The 16,150-nt window shown below is 53.0% G+C and overlaps 1 protein-coding gene across 1 annotated transcript; it reads right to left on the bottom strand.

The window, feature by feature from the left end:
* Positions 1-3,599: 3,599 nt before the first annotated feature.
* Positions 3,600-12,356, bottom strand: LOC113914470 (pepsin A). The gene is made up of 9 exons (XM_027579712.2): positions 12,161-12,356; positions 11,562-11,718; positions 9,560-9,677; positions 8,904-9,022; positions 7,996-8,195; positions 6,399-6,515; positions 5,215-5,359; positions 5,026-5,124; positions 3,600-3,914 (listed from the first exon to the last, which is right to left on the bottom strand). The coding sequence occupies exons 1-9, from the start codon at positions 12,214-12,216 to the stop codon at positions 3,765-3,767; spliced, it is 1,161 nt and encodes a 386-aa protein (XP_027435513.1). The 5' UTR covers positions 12,217-12,356; the 3' UTR covers positions 3,600-3,764.
* Positions 12,357-16,150: the final 3,794 nt, after the last annotated feature.

Here is a 16,150-nt window from a genome sequence, read left to right as displayed (position 1 = left end):
CTGAGCAGGGAGCCTGATTTGGGGCCTGATCCCAGGACCCCGGGATCATGACCTGAGCCGACGGCAGATGCGAAACCAACTGAGCCACCCAGGTGGCTCAAAAGGTTTCTTTTTTTTTTTTTTAAGATTTAATCTATTTGACAGAGAGACACAGCGAGAGAGGGAACACAAGCAGGGGGAATGGGAGAGGGAGAAGCAGGCTTCCCGCCGAGCGGGGAGCCCAACACGGGGCTCGATCCCAGGACCTGGGATCATGACCTGAGCCAAAGGCAGACGCTTAACGACTGAGCCACCCTGGTGCCCTGGTTTTTTTTTTTTTTGTGTGTGTGTGTGTGTGTGTGTGTGTTTTAGAGAGGTGAGAGAGAGTGGGGGAAGGGGCAGAGGGAGAGAGAGAGAACCTTAAGCAGGCTCCACGCTCAGTTCAGAGCCTGACGTGGGGCTTGATCTCACGACCCTGAGATCGTGACCTCAGCCAAAACCAAGTCGGAGCCGTAACCAAGTGAGCCACCCAGGTGCCCTCCCTTATTTCTAACATGTAATGTGTTCACATCATTAGAAATAAAAATATGTAAAATTGTATTCAGTGAGACGTCTCCCCAGCTCCCCCTCTTCTTCCTTTTACGGTTTCTGATTCTGGGTGTCCTTTCTCAGTTCCATTGTGTAAGTGCAAGCAAATCTTATTTTCTTTTTTTGTAATCCAAAGATTCTTAGTATAAGCCTGGTTGTCACCTGTTTTTGTGCATGTGTGTGCTTCACCTAACAATCTCTTTTCAAGATTTTTCCCAGCACCTAGTGAGCATACTCATTTTTAGTATATGTACTGCCGAAGCAAGCATGTGAGCATACTCATTTTTAACCTTTTTACAGCTGCCGAGTAGCTCCTTATGTGCACACACCATAGCCTGCTTAACCAGGGTGGACCCCATCGGTGGACATTTGGGTTGTTTCAAATCTTGCTCTTACAAAAGATGTTACAGAGAATAACCTCGTACTTACATCATTGTGCAAGTGTATGTTTTAAAGATAAATTCCCAGAAGGGAAGTTACTGGGCCAGAACGTATACACATTTCTCATTTTGATAGATATTGCCAAATGGTGCTCCTTAGAGAGCCTACCAGTTTATGTTCCTACTGGCACTGCACGAGACCCCGCGTCCAGGGAGGGTGTGGGTTCCACAGATGAGTGGAGCAGAGACCTGGGAGATGAAAATATACTCCTGGACAGATGTGAAGCGGAAGGATGGATGGAGCTGTGCTTAGACCCTCGAGGCCTGCAGGGAATGGAGAAAGATGAACGGAGGGAAGCCTGAGACCGTAGAACAGGAATGTGAATCTATCTTATCTCGTGGAGGCAAAGCGGAAAGAGTCAGATCAGACATGTCAGCTCCAGGTTTCCTAGTCCAAATGGTCTGTTTAAAGGGGAGTCTTTTTAGATTCTGTCTGGATCCAGGCATCCCAGGGCGAGGAAACGGAAGAGGGGCGGGAAGGAGGGGCTGAGCTGCAGCTGCAGGGGCCAGGAGCAGAGCAGGAAGGGTCCAGGAGGACGGGCCCGCATCCCCAGAGCCTAGCACACTGCCTGGCTCATGGGAGGTGCTCGGGAAATGCCAGAAACATAAACAGAGCAAAGGAGCCAGGACAGTGTGAAATTCCTCCCCAGAAACCCGAGAAGTCCACCTGTTTGTCTCAGGACCAAATAAGATTGGGACAGAACGTTGGTGGGGGTGGGAGCGGACCCATCTGCTGTCTTAAGCATGCCCTCAGTGAAAGCAGATCCACTTCCTTGTTGTTTCCTTTCAAAAAGTCATCCTGAGTTCATCACTCAGTCCGCAAATATTTATTGAGCACCTGCGATGTGCCAGGCCCTGCTCTTGATGCCGGGGCTTCAGCAGTGCCTGCCTTCGTGGATCTAAAACGAGCACTTGTAGAAATGCATGATTGCAGGGTGTGCCGAGTGCCCTAACAGATAGGAGGGCCGGGCTCCACGAGAGGGTGGTCAGGGAAGTCTTCACAGGGAGGTGCTGTGTAAGCTGAGATCTGCAGGATGCTCGGTGGTCGCAGGTCAAGAGAAAAGGAGCAGCAACCCAGGCAAAGGGCACAAGGTGTACAGAGGTCCAGAGGTAGGGAAGAAGTTTGGGTATTTGTGGAGGTGGCAGAAGGCCAGGTGGGTGGGTGGGGGGCTCACGGTGAGGGGAGGGGGTCAACGTGAGGCAGGGAAGGTACTCGGGGGCCAGAGAGCATGCAGGGCCTGGAAGATGTATTGTCTTATTCCAAGTGCAAGTGCAAGGCGTTAGTTGAAGGTTTTAAGCAAGGGCGAGATGTGATCAAGATTTCTATTTCAAAAAGACTGTTCGGCTCTGGAAAATGGGCTAGGGAGAGGATCCGTGACACTGGGGAGACCCAGGGCATCCTAGAGCCCAACATCTTATATTTGTGTGAGTGACAAACGACAAACTGGAGGAGGATGTGACAAGAGAGTTTCCCAAGCCATCCCATCCTGGACACCCCAAAGTCACTCCCTCCCCGCAGGGAGGCCCAGCGCCAGCCCTCCGCCTGGAATCCAGCTCGCCAGCCGTGGGAGTTTTCCAACAGTCCAGCCGAGGAGCGTAGGACTGCAAAAGGTTTGCTAGCAAGAGAGGCACTGGGCATCAGACTGAGCTGGGTCAAGGTCAAACAGATGACTTTGTGGGAGCACTTCTCAGAGCCTTGGGGAAACGGGCCTCCTGTACCTCCAAGCAGGGCCTAGAATGCTACATGTTGCATGCTTATTCTGTAACTTTGTTTTTCACTGGAGGTTTTGCTACCAAACCCACTGGGAGAAATGCTGCTCTAGGTTTTTTTCCATTTGCAGGCGAGGGTGTATTTGCTAAAGGGCATGCCCACTGCCTTCTCACAACCTCTGCACGCCCCCTCCCCAATGGAAAACCATCGGATCAGTTCAGTGTCCTGCACCCAGAGCGTCAAGGGGTCTTCAAGTGTTAGTATGGACCAACCAGCTAATCCCAGAGAGCAGCCCAGTAGATGTGGGGGTGTCAGCTTTGGTCACCCCTCAATCCCCTGCCTGGAATATTTCCATCAGTGGAATGCTACCTCCCCCTAATCTCTTCCCTTTTCTCACTATCTCTTACTGTCTTTGGGAGATAGAAGAAGCTGACTCCCGGGCGCCTGGGTGGCTCAGTTGGTTAAGCGACTGCCTTCGGCTCAGGTCATGATCCTGGAGTCCCGGGATCGAGTCCCACATCGGGCTCCCTGCTCAGCGGGGAGTCTGCTTCTCCCTCTGACCCTCCCCGCTCTCATGCTCTCTCTCTCTCATGCTCTCTCTTAAATAAATAAATAAATCTTTAAAAAAAAAAAAAAGAAGAAGAAGCTGACTCCCTCACCAAGAACCTAGGTGCCCTATTCCACGAGGAGGCAAAAGGCCTGGTATTTCTGGTGCCCGTCTTTCTCCCAGCTGGACCTGCTGAAGGCCTATCATCTTCCCGGCTCTATTACGGGGTGTGTAGCCCTGTCACTGTTTGGTGTTGTCCAAGTGGACATGGTCATCTTGTCCCCCTGCCCTGGTGTTCTGACCCTGGTGGTGTGGGGAGAAATACAAGGCACACTTTCCAGGAGGGTAGGTTTTTATTCTACGTTATTGGTATGACAGGGGAGGGGCCCAAGATTCCACCCCCACAGTCCCATAGGAAGAACATTCGGGAGAATTATATACATCTAGAGCGGGCGACTAAGGCTAGATCTTCTTGGGACGTGGCGGGAGAGACGCCAGCTCAGGCCACGGGGGCCAGGCCGACCTGGTTGTTGGCCCTGTCGAAGACAGTGAAGTATTGGTGGATGAAGACGTCACCCAGGATCCAAAGCTCTCCGGAGGCGGTGGGGATGTTCATGCCCTGGAATCCGCTGACACAGCCCTCCTGGCTCTGGAGGAAAGGAGAAGAAAGCTGGAGACGGGGCACAGACTCTGCGGTGACAGGGCGCCGGGGACGAAGCATCAAGGTCCCCGGGCCACCGCATGGCACGTGCAAGGGAAGAATTTCCTGGCTCGTGTCCGGGGACTTGGCTCTTCTTGGCCGGGGGTCGCCTGGATAAGCTGTTAGCTCTGCTATTGGTTTCCAGGGATTACTAGACATGAACCAGTGTTTCTGGCAGATGTACAAACCCTGACATCAGCATCGGAGCTAAGAGGTTTAGGGAGAAGTCAGCTGCCGTGAAGGATTTTGGAAGCCCCGGTGACACAGCCTTTTCTCATTCTGACCCCGTCCGGTGGCAAAGCAGATCAGCTGTTAGTCCTTTTCACTTACTAGGGCACCGGGCCACCACCTTGGCTGCACATTAGAACCACCTGGGGAGCTTTGAAACCCACCCCTCTCCTCATTGCCTAGGCCACGCCCCCTCTTAATTAATTGGTATCCCTGCGAGGGAACCTCCTGGCCATCAATACTTCTTGCTGAATAACATCGACCCGCAGGGCAGAACTGGTTTTCCACCTGGCATTATAGTAGTCGGTGAAGTGTTGTCCTGTGGCTCATACCCTACCAAGTAAAGATTTGTTACTTGCAGAGACAGTAGGAGCATCACAAGCCCTGACCCTACGGGAGGTATGGTTTCCATTTGCTCAACCCCTTGTAGCTTTGATGTGGTCGATCCCACTCGATTACCCTACCCACGCTCTGGGGGTGGGGAACGCTGACATCTCTAGTTTCTAGACAAGGACCCTGAGAGCTGGGAGAGTTTGCAACTGGCTCGGAATCAATGCGCTAGTCACTGAGACCCAGGACTTGGACTCAGGCATCCAACCAGAAATCCTCTTTTCCTGCCACCAATCTCTGCCTCACTTTTCCCCTTGGGGGGCGCTGCATCCACATTGTCATTCTTGCATTTATTTTAAATGTCTCCTTTTTCTCTGGAGGCTATGCAGAACAGATGTCAGCTTCAGCCCTTGGAAGAGCACTTTCCCTTGTGCAAAGTGCCGTGGTGCGTGGCCACATTCACTGCAGGCACCTGCAGGTGACTGGCCCAGAGCCCCCTTACCTGCAGGATGTAGGCGCTGGGAGGCAGAGGGTACTGGATGCCGTTGATGGTGAAGACGATGTCGGGCAGGTTTCTGATGGCTGAGCAGCTGATCGCCATCTGGAAAGAGTGAGGGTTAGGAGACTTGTTTCTTCTGCATGGCAGACCCACCACTTGGGTCTAGATCAGGGCACTCAGGGCTGGACTCACCTGGCCATTTGAGTCCTGCCTGGCGCCAATGTAGCTCTGGATGTTGGCAATAGCATCACTTGGGCCGCTCAGCAGAGAGGTGCCTGTGTCAACAATGGCCTGGCAGCCCTGACTACAAGCGATGGCCTGTCCGTTCATGGTGACACTAAGGACGAGATGCAAGTAAGGGTCCCCTGAGTCCCCAGGGGACATATATATCTCCCCAAGGAGGAACCAGGTGGCCCCAGAGGGTCCCCCCTTCCATCCATTGGCCAATACATAAAATTCCAGCCATTCTCATTCATTCACGCATTCAGTTACTCAACAAATATCGACTGAGTGCAGGCTCTGCGCTAGGCATGGGAGATGCAGAACCAGACAGCCGCATGGCTTCAGGCTGCAATGAGCACACGGTGCTGCAGTGCACACACGGTCTGGCTGGAAAGATGGGTTTTGGTGGAACAAGAGCCGGAGAAGCAGGACACATGGCCGCGGAACGGAAGCATAATCCAGGGGGAGGGTGGTGGTGCCGCGGAAGGCTTCTCCGGCAAGCAGACCCCCGAGGTTGCTAAGGAGGTGCAGAGCTGGAGGAGGGCATCACAGGCAGAGAGTGAGGGAGATACGGAGCAGGGGCAGGAAGTGGAAGACATGATGAAGTTTCAGCTGGGCTGGGGCAGATGCCAGGTGACCAGCATGTGCCAGTTTGGTCAGCACCATCCCGGTTTCAGTACTGTGAGTCTGGCGTTCCAGGAAATGGGGCATTCCCGGGCAAACCTGGGCCGCTGGTCACCCTGGCAGGCCAGCTGGGCAACGAACAGCTGGGGACTGAGGCTGCCTGGGGGAGGGGCAGGCCCCGAAGGGGAGAGTAGAAAGGAACGCCCTGAAACAAGTCAGTGCCCTCACCGTAGGGTGGGAGGGAGGGACATGAGCTAGGTCAAGGTCCGCTAAGTGCTGGGATGTGTGGACATGTCTGCTGGGAGATTGTCCTGCCCGTTTGACGAGAAGGAAAGTGACTTTCCTTCTCCAGGGAGGTACCTTTCTTGGGATCTCTCTGGCTTGGCCAGCTTCTGCCTTCTCCTCCTGGGGTACATTTCCCGGCGCTGGCTCTTCCAGGGGGATTCTAGAAAGCTTAGTTACCTCCAAGTCTATATGGAAAGGAGACCGGGGGCCCACAGCAGGGTGTTGGCCCTTCATAGTGCTCTCACCTGTCCACGGTGATCTGCCAATAACCCTCAACAGAAACAGGCACCCAGTTCAGGTTTCCAGTGAAGTAAGAAGAATCGATGCCACCAAACATCACCACGCTGCCACTCTGGTCATTGCTATGGAAAGTGGGGGTGAGAGACAGGAATTCATTCACGCAGTCACTCATTCACCGGAACATCTACTATGCCCGTCCTAAGAGCTACCCTTGATTACGCTCTTGCCAGTGCCAGGAGCTGTGGTGAGTGACAGACAGGGTCACTATTTTTATTTGCACTTTGCAGTGAGGCTCAAAGACATGAGGCAACTCGCCCGAGGTCACGCAGCCAGGGAGTGGCTCATGTCCTTCTGGCTCCAAGGTGTGTGGTTTCTACCCCAGGTTCACTCCCATTGCTGCGGGGAGCTCGAGAGAAGCAAATGCATGGCAGTGGCCGCTCGTAAGGACCTGATGGTGTAGTTCACTGGCTCTCAGCCAGGGGTGGTTTCCAATTTGCCAACATCTGGGATGAGTTTTGATTGTCGTGATTCAGAAAGAGTAAAGGGGTGTTACTGAAAGCTAATAGGGCCGGGGAGGTGCTAACCATCCCGCAATGCACAGGACAGCCCACCCCCCAACAGCAAAGAATTCTCTGGTCTAAAATGTCCAGAGTGCTGTGAAGGAGAAAGCCCTGATTGGTTGGAGAAATAAGAGAAATACCGAAGTAGCCATAAAGACAGGTTATGGGCACCAGCCGACTGGAATATTAAGTGGCCAAGAGGAGAAATGGATGAATGGTTCCCCCTGTTGTAAATTGTAGGAGTCCTTGTTACTGGGACATTCACTTTCTACATCCTTGCAGTTTCGGGTCAGATAGGGAAGCAAAGGCGGGCAATGATAGGAAATTAACCATGAAAGAACTGGCCACAGAAAAAACCATCCCCGCTCCCCTAACCCCACCCCACCTCCCTGAAAACATCCGACAGTACAATGTGACCCAATGAGATTACAGCAGAACAGTTAGCAACTCGAGAGAAACATCGAGCACAACAAACCACTTTGAGAGAGAGAAGGTTGTGTCAGAGGAAAGCTGAGTGTCTCAAGAAAATTGATGACACCCTCTGATACTCTTGCATAAACCTTTACTCAACCAAACCAGCCCTTGGCTTATTCTTTATTCGTTGTTCCAATTAACTAACTCATAGTCACAACCGGAATCTAGATTTTGTTAACTAATGGAAGAAACTTGCTTTCATCAGTTAAAAGTTCCCTTGTTCAAGACATTAAATCCTATTTTCATTTTTTGCTATGGAATTTTGGCCTCCATTTTAAGTGGATTCACTTAATCCACTCCCGGGGGCCAACAATGAGGGGACTGGTGCTGGGGAGCAAATGGTTAATGACATTTGATTGTGTAAGTCAAGGTGACAAAAGTCACACTGGTAAAACAAGACGAAGGAAGGTGGTTCGTCAGGGAGGGATTTGGCACCATTGTCTCTGAGATTTACCTCTTGAGACTTAGACCTTGACCTTTCAAATCCCTTGCTTGCTGAGACCCCGTCCACCCCACCCAGCCCTGGACGGCCCCCTGCTGCCCCCCCCCCCCACCCTGCCCAACTTACCGGCTTAGGTAGACAGAGAAGAGGTCTTGGGAAACCAGCCCCTGGTTCCACATGTTGTCAAAGACAGGGGTAGCCCCGGAAGATGAAATCTGGGGGTAGGCCAGACCCAGGATGCCGTCGAAGGGAGCGTAGTACAGGAAGGAGCCGGGCTCAGTCTTGCTCAGGCCGAAGATCTGGTTGGTGTCTGAGATGCCTCCAACCTGAATTGGGGGAAACCAAGATGTTCACCGTCAGCCTGTGTTGACTGAGGACTGTGGGGTGCCCGCCATGGGCCCAGAGCATCCCTGCTTCATTTCGAGTAGGACTTGGCTTCCAGGGCAGCAGGCTGGAAGGAAGGGGGAGGGACTGGCCCTGGGAATGCTTGTTACTGATCTCCAGATGGCCACGGTCTGAGATGCAGAGTGAGAATTTGCTGCAGAGCAGATGGTCACAGTGTGTGTGTGTGTGTGTGTGTGTGTGTGTGTTTCTGACGACTGGGTGCAAAGCAGACCCCAGGCAAGTCAGAGCCCTTGACCCCTGCTGTACCCTGCGGGGTCGGGGGTGGGGCTTGTCGAGTTCACTGACTCAGGGGGGCTGCAGGTGGGGGTATGAAAAGGGGAGGAGGTGCTGAAAGAGAACTGAGCCTTTTTGCCTTCTGCTCCTGTCCTCTACCTGGCATTCAACTTGGTGCTGAAGTTGGCTTAAGGCTCCTGGCGCCCCACCCCCTTACCCACTACTGCTCCACCTAGAAATGGCTGCGACATCTTTGCCACTTTCCCCTCCTGCGTTCCCTTTCAGCTTACTTTTGTGGTCACCGAGACCTACATTGCTTGAATAAGCTCACTCTGGGGGTGCACTGTGGTCCCCAGGGTCCTGGGAAGATGGCTTCAGGGCTGGGCGGAGGAGGTGGCCGGCCAGCAGGTACTCACCTGGATGGTGTCGTAGCCCAGGATACCTGTCATGCTGCCGGTGCCATAGGCGATGGAGACTGACTGGCTGGTGCCCTTGTAGGTGGAGGACTGCTGAGGGTTGAAGCGGTTGTGGTTGCCTGCCAGGGGCAAGAAGTAATGACGTCAAACTCAAAAAGCCGAGCGAGAGTCATGGGCTGAGAGTGTCTTCCTAAGATGGGTGCCTTGGTTCTGGGGGGGGCGGGTTTGGAGGAGAAAAGTAACCTTTCCCCCAAACTTTAGAGCCTAAGCATCCCCAGTTTCCACTTCTGTCTAGTTGGGCCAGTTGGGACCATGTACCCGATGGGAGGTCCCCAAGGACCCCCTGGTCTCCCCTCCTCCTGGAAGTCTTCCCTGATTGCTCTCTGAGCAGAGCAGGCTCACGGTCATCCACGGTGCTAAGCACCTTCACGCTTCTCTCTGCCAGTGGACTGAAGTCCCTGAGGGCAGGGACCATGTGTGGTTCACCCTGTTATCCCTGGGCACCTAAGCCCCATGCTTGGCACAAGGTAGGTACTCAGTGAATGCCTGTGGAGTGAATCCCTGAGCGCCTGCCCCAGGCTTGAAGCCCTGGGTGCTGTGGGCTCCCCGAAGGGCTGGCGCCAGGGAGCCTGGGCCAGGCGGGGCCGAGCACTCACTGCAGGCAGGACTGGAGCAGTAGACGGAGGGCACCCACAGGTTGGAGGAGCCTGTGTCGAAGATGACGGTGAACTCCTGAGGGGGTGTGCCGATGCCGATGGTGCCGAAGTACTCCATCTGTCCGGGGGCGGGTGGGGGGCACAGTTCACCAAGCGCACCGTTCCCTGGGACTCCCCGGCCTGGCCTCCCCGGGGGCTGTGTCTGGGTCGGCTCCTCAGCCTATCTCCCACCTTTCCCTTCACTGTGTTCCTGGTCCTTCTTGCCCTGTCCAATGCATCCATCCTTCAAGGCCCAGCCTGGTCTCCCCTCCTCCTGGAAGTCTTCCCTGATTGCTCCCCTGTTACCCTCTGACTGTTCTCTTCTAAGCACCATGAACACCCAATCTGCTGTCCCCTCTTCAGCTCTTGTCTTGTATATCTCAGTCTTGTTGTCCTAGAGAATGCACGTTCTCGGAAAGGGGTGCAACCTGACAGCACTCATCAGAATATATGCTGAAATGCTTTTTTCAGTAAATTGTTGATGGGGAGATCAACGAGCCACCTAACGATGGGCAGCACTTTCTCCCTTGCCAGCTCTGTTCCAGCCCCGCTGGTCTCGTGATTCTTTGATGATGATAAGCTCCTTCCCCTCCCAGGGCCTTTGCACTTGCTATTTCTTGTGCTAGAAAGATGTTTATTCTATATCTTTCCTGGGCTGGCTCCTACTCATCACTCATTCAGAGCCCTAGTCAAACGTCCCCTCTGCCAAGCGGCCCTCCCTGACCCCTTTACCTACATTTGCCCCTTCCCCACTTCCCCCCTTGCTCGATTTTTATTTTGTGACCCTTGTCATTCCTGATATTATCTTACATATTTATTTGTCTCTATTCGTCTTTCCCTCTAGAATATAAGCTCCAGGAACTTTACTTCTCCACCACTGTTTTCTTAGCTGCTTGCACATAGTAGGCGCTTCCTAAATATTTGTTAAGTGAACAGGTGGGCTGACTTTACCAAGCTCTTACCAAGGACCAGGCCCCATGCTAAGCACTCCAAAAAACATTCCTGCATCCATTACTTGTGACAACACCCTGATGGTAGATATTAGTGGTTCTGTCTTACAGACGAGGAAGCTGAGGCTCAGTCAGAATGTAAATGATTGCCCAAAGTCACGTGGCTCCCAAGCAAGAGAGCCAAGGCACCAGGGCTGGAGGTTTTAAATAGGCTAAGCTTGTAAGGACAGGCAACCTGGTCTCATACCCTTGGCCCAGGGCCATTCACAGTAGGGACGCATAGTATCTACCGAAGGGCTGGGTGTTGCATGGGGTCCCAAATCGGAGAGTCGGAGTGATCTTCCTGAAGCTCCCATCTGGTCATGTCAGCCCTCCCAGTGAAGGCAACTCAGTGCCAATTAGGCTGCAGACCTTCCTGAGACTCTGACTTGGCTCCACTCACTGACCCCGCAGGCCTCACTGTGCCTCTCTCCCTCCCTCTCCGCTCTCCATGAATACCAGTCTCCTTTCCTCAAATGCACTCTGTTCCCCACGGTCATGGGATCTGGCACGAGCTTTCACCCCCTGGGACACTCTTCTGTCCCCTGGAAACCCCAGCTCTTCCTTCGCTGCTTGCCCCGGCCGCACTCTCTGAGCCTGAGACTTTTACTGTGCAGCCCTTGGCCCCATTGTGCTTTTCATGGTTTGTGAGGCTCCCCGCTTGCTGTCTATCTCTCCCTCCTCGATTGTGAGCTGCATGAGGGCAGGGGCCGCGCTTGGTTTTGTCCACAGCAGCTGCCCCTGGGCCCGGCACAGTGCCTGGCGCAGAAGGAGGTGCTCTTTGTGCATAAACACGGGATGGCTGAACAAAAGAGCCAATGAGAACCACGGCTCTGACTGTGAGTTTTCCTGCACCCCCTGTGCGTCTGCGATCCTGGGCTCAGACCCCTGGGTTCCTGCCTGGGAGCCCCGGCCCATCATCCTAGACCCCCGGGAGCCCCTCTCTCTCCTCCGGGGCCGGCCCGGGCACTCACATCCATGTAGTTCTCCAGGGGCTCCGTGGCCATCATGGTGGCCTCCTGGGGGAAGTACTTGCTGGCTGGGTTGGGGCTGTGCTTCTTCAGGAAGTCATCTAGGAGCCCATGCTCCATCAGATTCTTTCTCAAGGACTTCTTTTTGACCAGGGGAACCCTGCGACGGAGCATTGGCAAACAGGGGGCTTGGAGGAGGCAGCGTAGTTAGGCAAGGAGTCTGCTCGTGGGGCGCCGCGGAAGCCTCGGAAGGAAAAGGAAGCTGGCCCAAGAGAGGGAGAAGGAGGGGGAAGCCAAGAGGGGAGACGCTTCTCTTTTTGGCACCCGAACGCAAAGAGCTTGAATGCTTGCGTAAAGTCACCCCGCCCGGTCCTGGAGCTGGGAACCCAGCCCCGGGTAGGACACAAGATGCACGTCATCAGTGCTGCCTCCCCAAAAGGGCAGAGGGAAACCAGAAGGGGGGCTGGAGGTGGTGGAGCAGAGAAGAGTTGGACGAGGGAAGAAGGAAGAAAAATGTGAGGGGAAAGGAAGGAACGTGACAGGCAGCAGAAGGAAACAGCCCTGGGAGGCTGGTCCGGGGGCTGTGTGTCTTGCAGACTCACCTGATGATAGCGCACTCAGAGAGTGCCACCAAGGTGACCAGCATCAGCCACTTCATGGTTCTTCTTGGGTCCCGATCTCCAGAGACGGGTTGAAGGCTGGAAAGTGCAGGAGAGCAGGCAGGAGCTGCTCCTTATATACAGTCCAAGGGCTGGGGGATCAGCTTTATCAGCCTCCAAATGTCACCCGTTTTCGTAACCCCAAACAGAAAAGTTCCTGATAAGACTGTCCCCGCCCCTCAGCTCTGTTCTGGGAAGTTTCCAATTGAGTAGATTTCCACCATGACCCTACCGGCCGCAGTGGGGAAGGACCTGCAGGGGCAAGCTACGGAGTGGTAGCTTACTTCTTAAATAACGGAATTCGTTAAAACTTGACAAGCTGCATGTTTTGATAAAATTGGTCTAAAGTGCTCTTAACACTGAACAGATGTCGAGGGGGCTCATTGTACCCCGCCCCCGCCCCTGTGGGATGCGCCAGCGAGAACAGTCCCCGACTCAGCCAATGACCGTGTTCCTGTAGCTGCTTCCCCAAAGCGCATTCCTAGGTCGGTGGTTCGGGACTCAGGACACATTTTCACACAGAAATGTCCTCCTGTGGGATTGTTGGGTGTCAAACTAGCCTGCAGGCTTCTCATGGCAGTTGGGCTGACTTTTGGGAAAGTGGTGCGTGCAGCACAGAGGAAGGGGAGGGAGCTGAGCAAGCGGGAGAACACTGCCTTCCTTTGCCGGAGGAAGCAAACTTGAACCAGGCTGGGTTTGTCATTGGAATCTGCGCCTTTCTCATTCTGCAACCCTTCTCCCCCTATTGCTCCTGTCTTACTCTCTCAGGTTGCTGGAAGCCTCCACTTTGGCAATCCTACCAGGGTCTGTCTCTCCCAGGTGCTCCATGCTTAAAACATGGCCCAATCAGCTACCGCAGAGCAAAGCTATCTGGGCAAATTCAGAATAGCATGTGAGTGATTTCAATGAGGATCCTCTTTAAAAAAAAAAAAAGAGGATACTTACCTCTTTCTCTACCTTGTGGGTTTTATTCAGCGTTCAAGTGGAGTGAAAACTTTGATTCAGAAATTGTGGGGGACAGAGATAGGCGGGAGGGAGGTTGCCAGTCAGTAGCAAGCCCTATCTGTGGGTCTTGTTTTGAAATCTGATTCCCTGGGCCACCCCTGATTTTTCTAGCATCAGGAGACACAGATTCTATGAAATCTCCAAATTTTGCCCAGTGCACTCACTCTGGGTGAGTGTGGAGGGGTGGGCAGTGTGGTTCAAGGTTGGGACCAGGTGTGGTTAGCACATAGCACATTTGCATTTCAGACTTACCCGTTAAGACATCTTTGTACCCCCAAATGCTGATCCTTCACGTATTTTGGTACCTGCTTCCTCTCCTCTCTTTTCTTTCCCCTCCAGCCTTTCTCACCCTGACCTGTGGGCTGATCTCAGCCCTTATATGGTAGAGCTGATGGTCCTGCAGATGCTTGCCTAAGTTCTGGGAGCTCCAGATAAAACCCTGGCTCAAAGCTGCCACGGGGCAGGAGGGAATGTGGGTGTGTGTGTGTGTCAGGGGGGTGGGGGGCTGCTCATCAGGGCTTCAAAGGTAACTGGGGTCTTACGCTGGGGGGCGGGTACCTGGGTGCTCATCATTATTCTTTATACTCTATGTAATCTGTCATGTGTATCTGAAACCATTCATCATAATTTTTTTTAAAAAGAAAGAAAGAAGGACTGAGTCTTTTGTGCCTACCTCTCAACTTGCAAATGAAGGGAAATGTGGGTGGGTGGTAGCAGGCAGAGTCAGGGAGCCCTCAGGATTGAGGTGTGGGGAATGAACCATGAAGATCATTTTGTGTATTTTATTCATCTTTCATTTCCCTCAATGGGTTATATGGTGCACGGGAGTGTTCACCACCGTGTTTTGATTAATCCCAGGCAAACTGGGTTTAGCTAAGAGCCGCTTGGGAGCGTGGCTCTGAGTGGGGTCATGGTTCCCTAATTAGCCACTCTGCTAATTTACCTGGAGCGGCATCACCCACGTGTTTCTCCCCCTTGGCAGTTAGAGGAGCCAGGAGCTTAGATTTATTGACCTCTTACTCTTCGCTCACTATGGTAAGTAATATTATGATCCCCATTTGATGGATGAGGAGACTGAGGTGCAGAGAAGTTGCGCCACGTGCCTGAGGGAGCTCGAATCCAGGCCAGTCTCTGTGGGTCCTTGTGCCTTCCTCCGCCTCAGTCCCCTGACTGGAGTTTCCTGTAGGCCATGGAGGAATCTTAGGAAGAGCTCTGGATCCAGGGTCTGGGTTGGAATCCCAGCCCGCCTCTGAATGTCTGAAAGACCCGGAGCTAGTGATCTAGTCTCTCTGAGACTCAGTTTCCTCGTCTGTCGAATGGGGATAATGGTCCCACCAGTTTCATGGGATCGTTGTGAGGATTAAATACGGAATGCTAACCAGCCGCACACTTTCACTTTTTTCTTCTCAAAGATTAATTTATTTATTTTAGAGAGAGAGCGAGAGAGCATGGCGGGGGGAGCAGAGGGAGAGGGAGGGAGAATCTCAAGCAGATTCCACACTGAATGCGGAGCCCAACTCGGACTCCGTCCTACCACCGTGAGATCGCGACCTGAGCCGAAACCAAGAGTCAGACGCCTAAGTGACTGCGCCACCCAGGCGCCCCTAATCAGCCATGTAGTTACAGTGGCTAAAATGGAAGCAACCGTCAACCCCACGTGCTGGTGGGGATGCCGGGCCACCACGGCAGGTGGGCACACAAGAGGTCAGCCCCTTTGGAAAAAGGCTTAGCAGTTTTGTATAAAGTAAACACGCACTTACCATTTGACCCAGCCATCCCCCTCCTGGGTATTTACTGAAAAGAAATGAAAACCATATGTCCCCACAATGACCTGTACACAGATGTTTCAAACAGCTTTTTTTCATAATTGTCAAAAACTGGAAACAACTTGGAAGTCCTTCAGCTGTTCCCTGGATATGCAAATGGTGCTTTGGCCACCTGATAGAAGGGTGCTCAGCAATAGACACAAATGAGCTGCTGGATGAATCTCATTGTATGTGACATTCTGGAAAAGGCAAAAATAATGGGAACAGAACACGGGTGAGAGGCCAGGGGAAGATGCTGACTTTGGGGAGATGGGAATATTCTGTCTCTAGATTGTACATTTGGAAAGGTACGTTTCACTCTAGGGTGTCAGAAGCGATGCACCTGACTTTATAACAGGTGATGCGTTCAGCCAGTGACAGCCACACGAGGGAGCGGGCGAAGGGAAATTGGGCACTAGGTTCTGCCTGTGGGGGCGCCCTGGAGAGGACACACAGGATTTGTTTCAAATAAGATGTTGCAATACCATTAAAGGAAATGCAAAATAAAAGAACGACGCATTCATCATCCCTGCTTCTGTTTCGGTCCTTTGGAACCCCCAGTAAAGTCTGTCACAGTCTGCTTTTCTCCTCCACATCGAATGGCGGCAGTGACGAAGCTGGCCCGTTGAGGAGAAGCTCTGACCACAACCTTCCTCGGAGCTACTGGCTGGTAGGCATGTTCCAGTGGCTGGGGGTACATCCAAAAGCAAAATGGAAATATGCCAAGCCTTCAAGGGGTTTGTGCTCAAGTCAAAAGAGGGTGGATGATGGGCGCCTGGGTGGCTCAGTTGGTTGAGCGACTGCCTTCTGCTCAGGTCATGATCCTGGAGTCCCTGGATCAAGTCCCGCATCGGGCTCCCTGCTCAGCAGGGAGTCAGCAGGGAGTCTGCTTCGCCCTCTGACCCTCCCCCCTCTCATGTGCTCTCTCTCTCTCTCATTCTCTCTCTCTCAAATAAATAAATAAAATCTTAAAAAAAAAAAAAGAGGTTGGATGATTTGCGGCGGGTGGGGGAGGCTCTTTCCTTCCCACCTGGTTAGCTCTTTGGATTGCACTAATGGGAAACTCTTGAATTGGTGAAGATAATTGAGTCTTCCCTTATTAGAGATTTTAACACCCTGAGGG

This window comes from Zalophus californianus, chromosome 11, assembly GCF_009762305.2.
Source record: "Zalophus californianus isolate mZalCal1 chromosome 11, mZalCal1.pri.v2, whole genome shotgun sequence".
Classification (NCBI taxonomy): domain Eukaryota; kingdom Metazoa; phylum Chordata; class Mammalia; order Carnivora; family Otariidae; genus Zalophus; species Zalophus californianus.
This window is presented reverse-complemented; position numbering and strand designations above follow the sequence as displayed.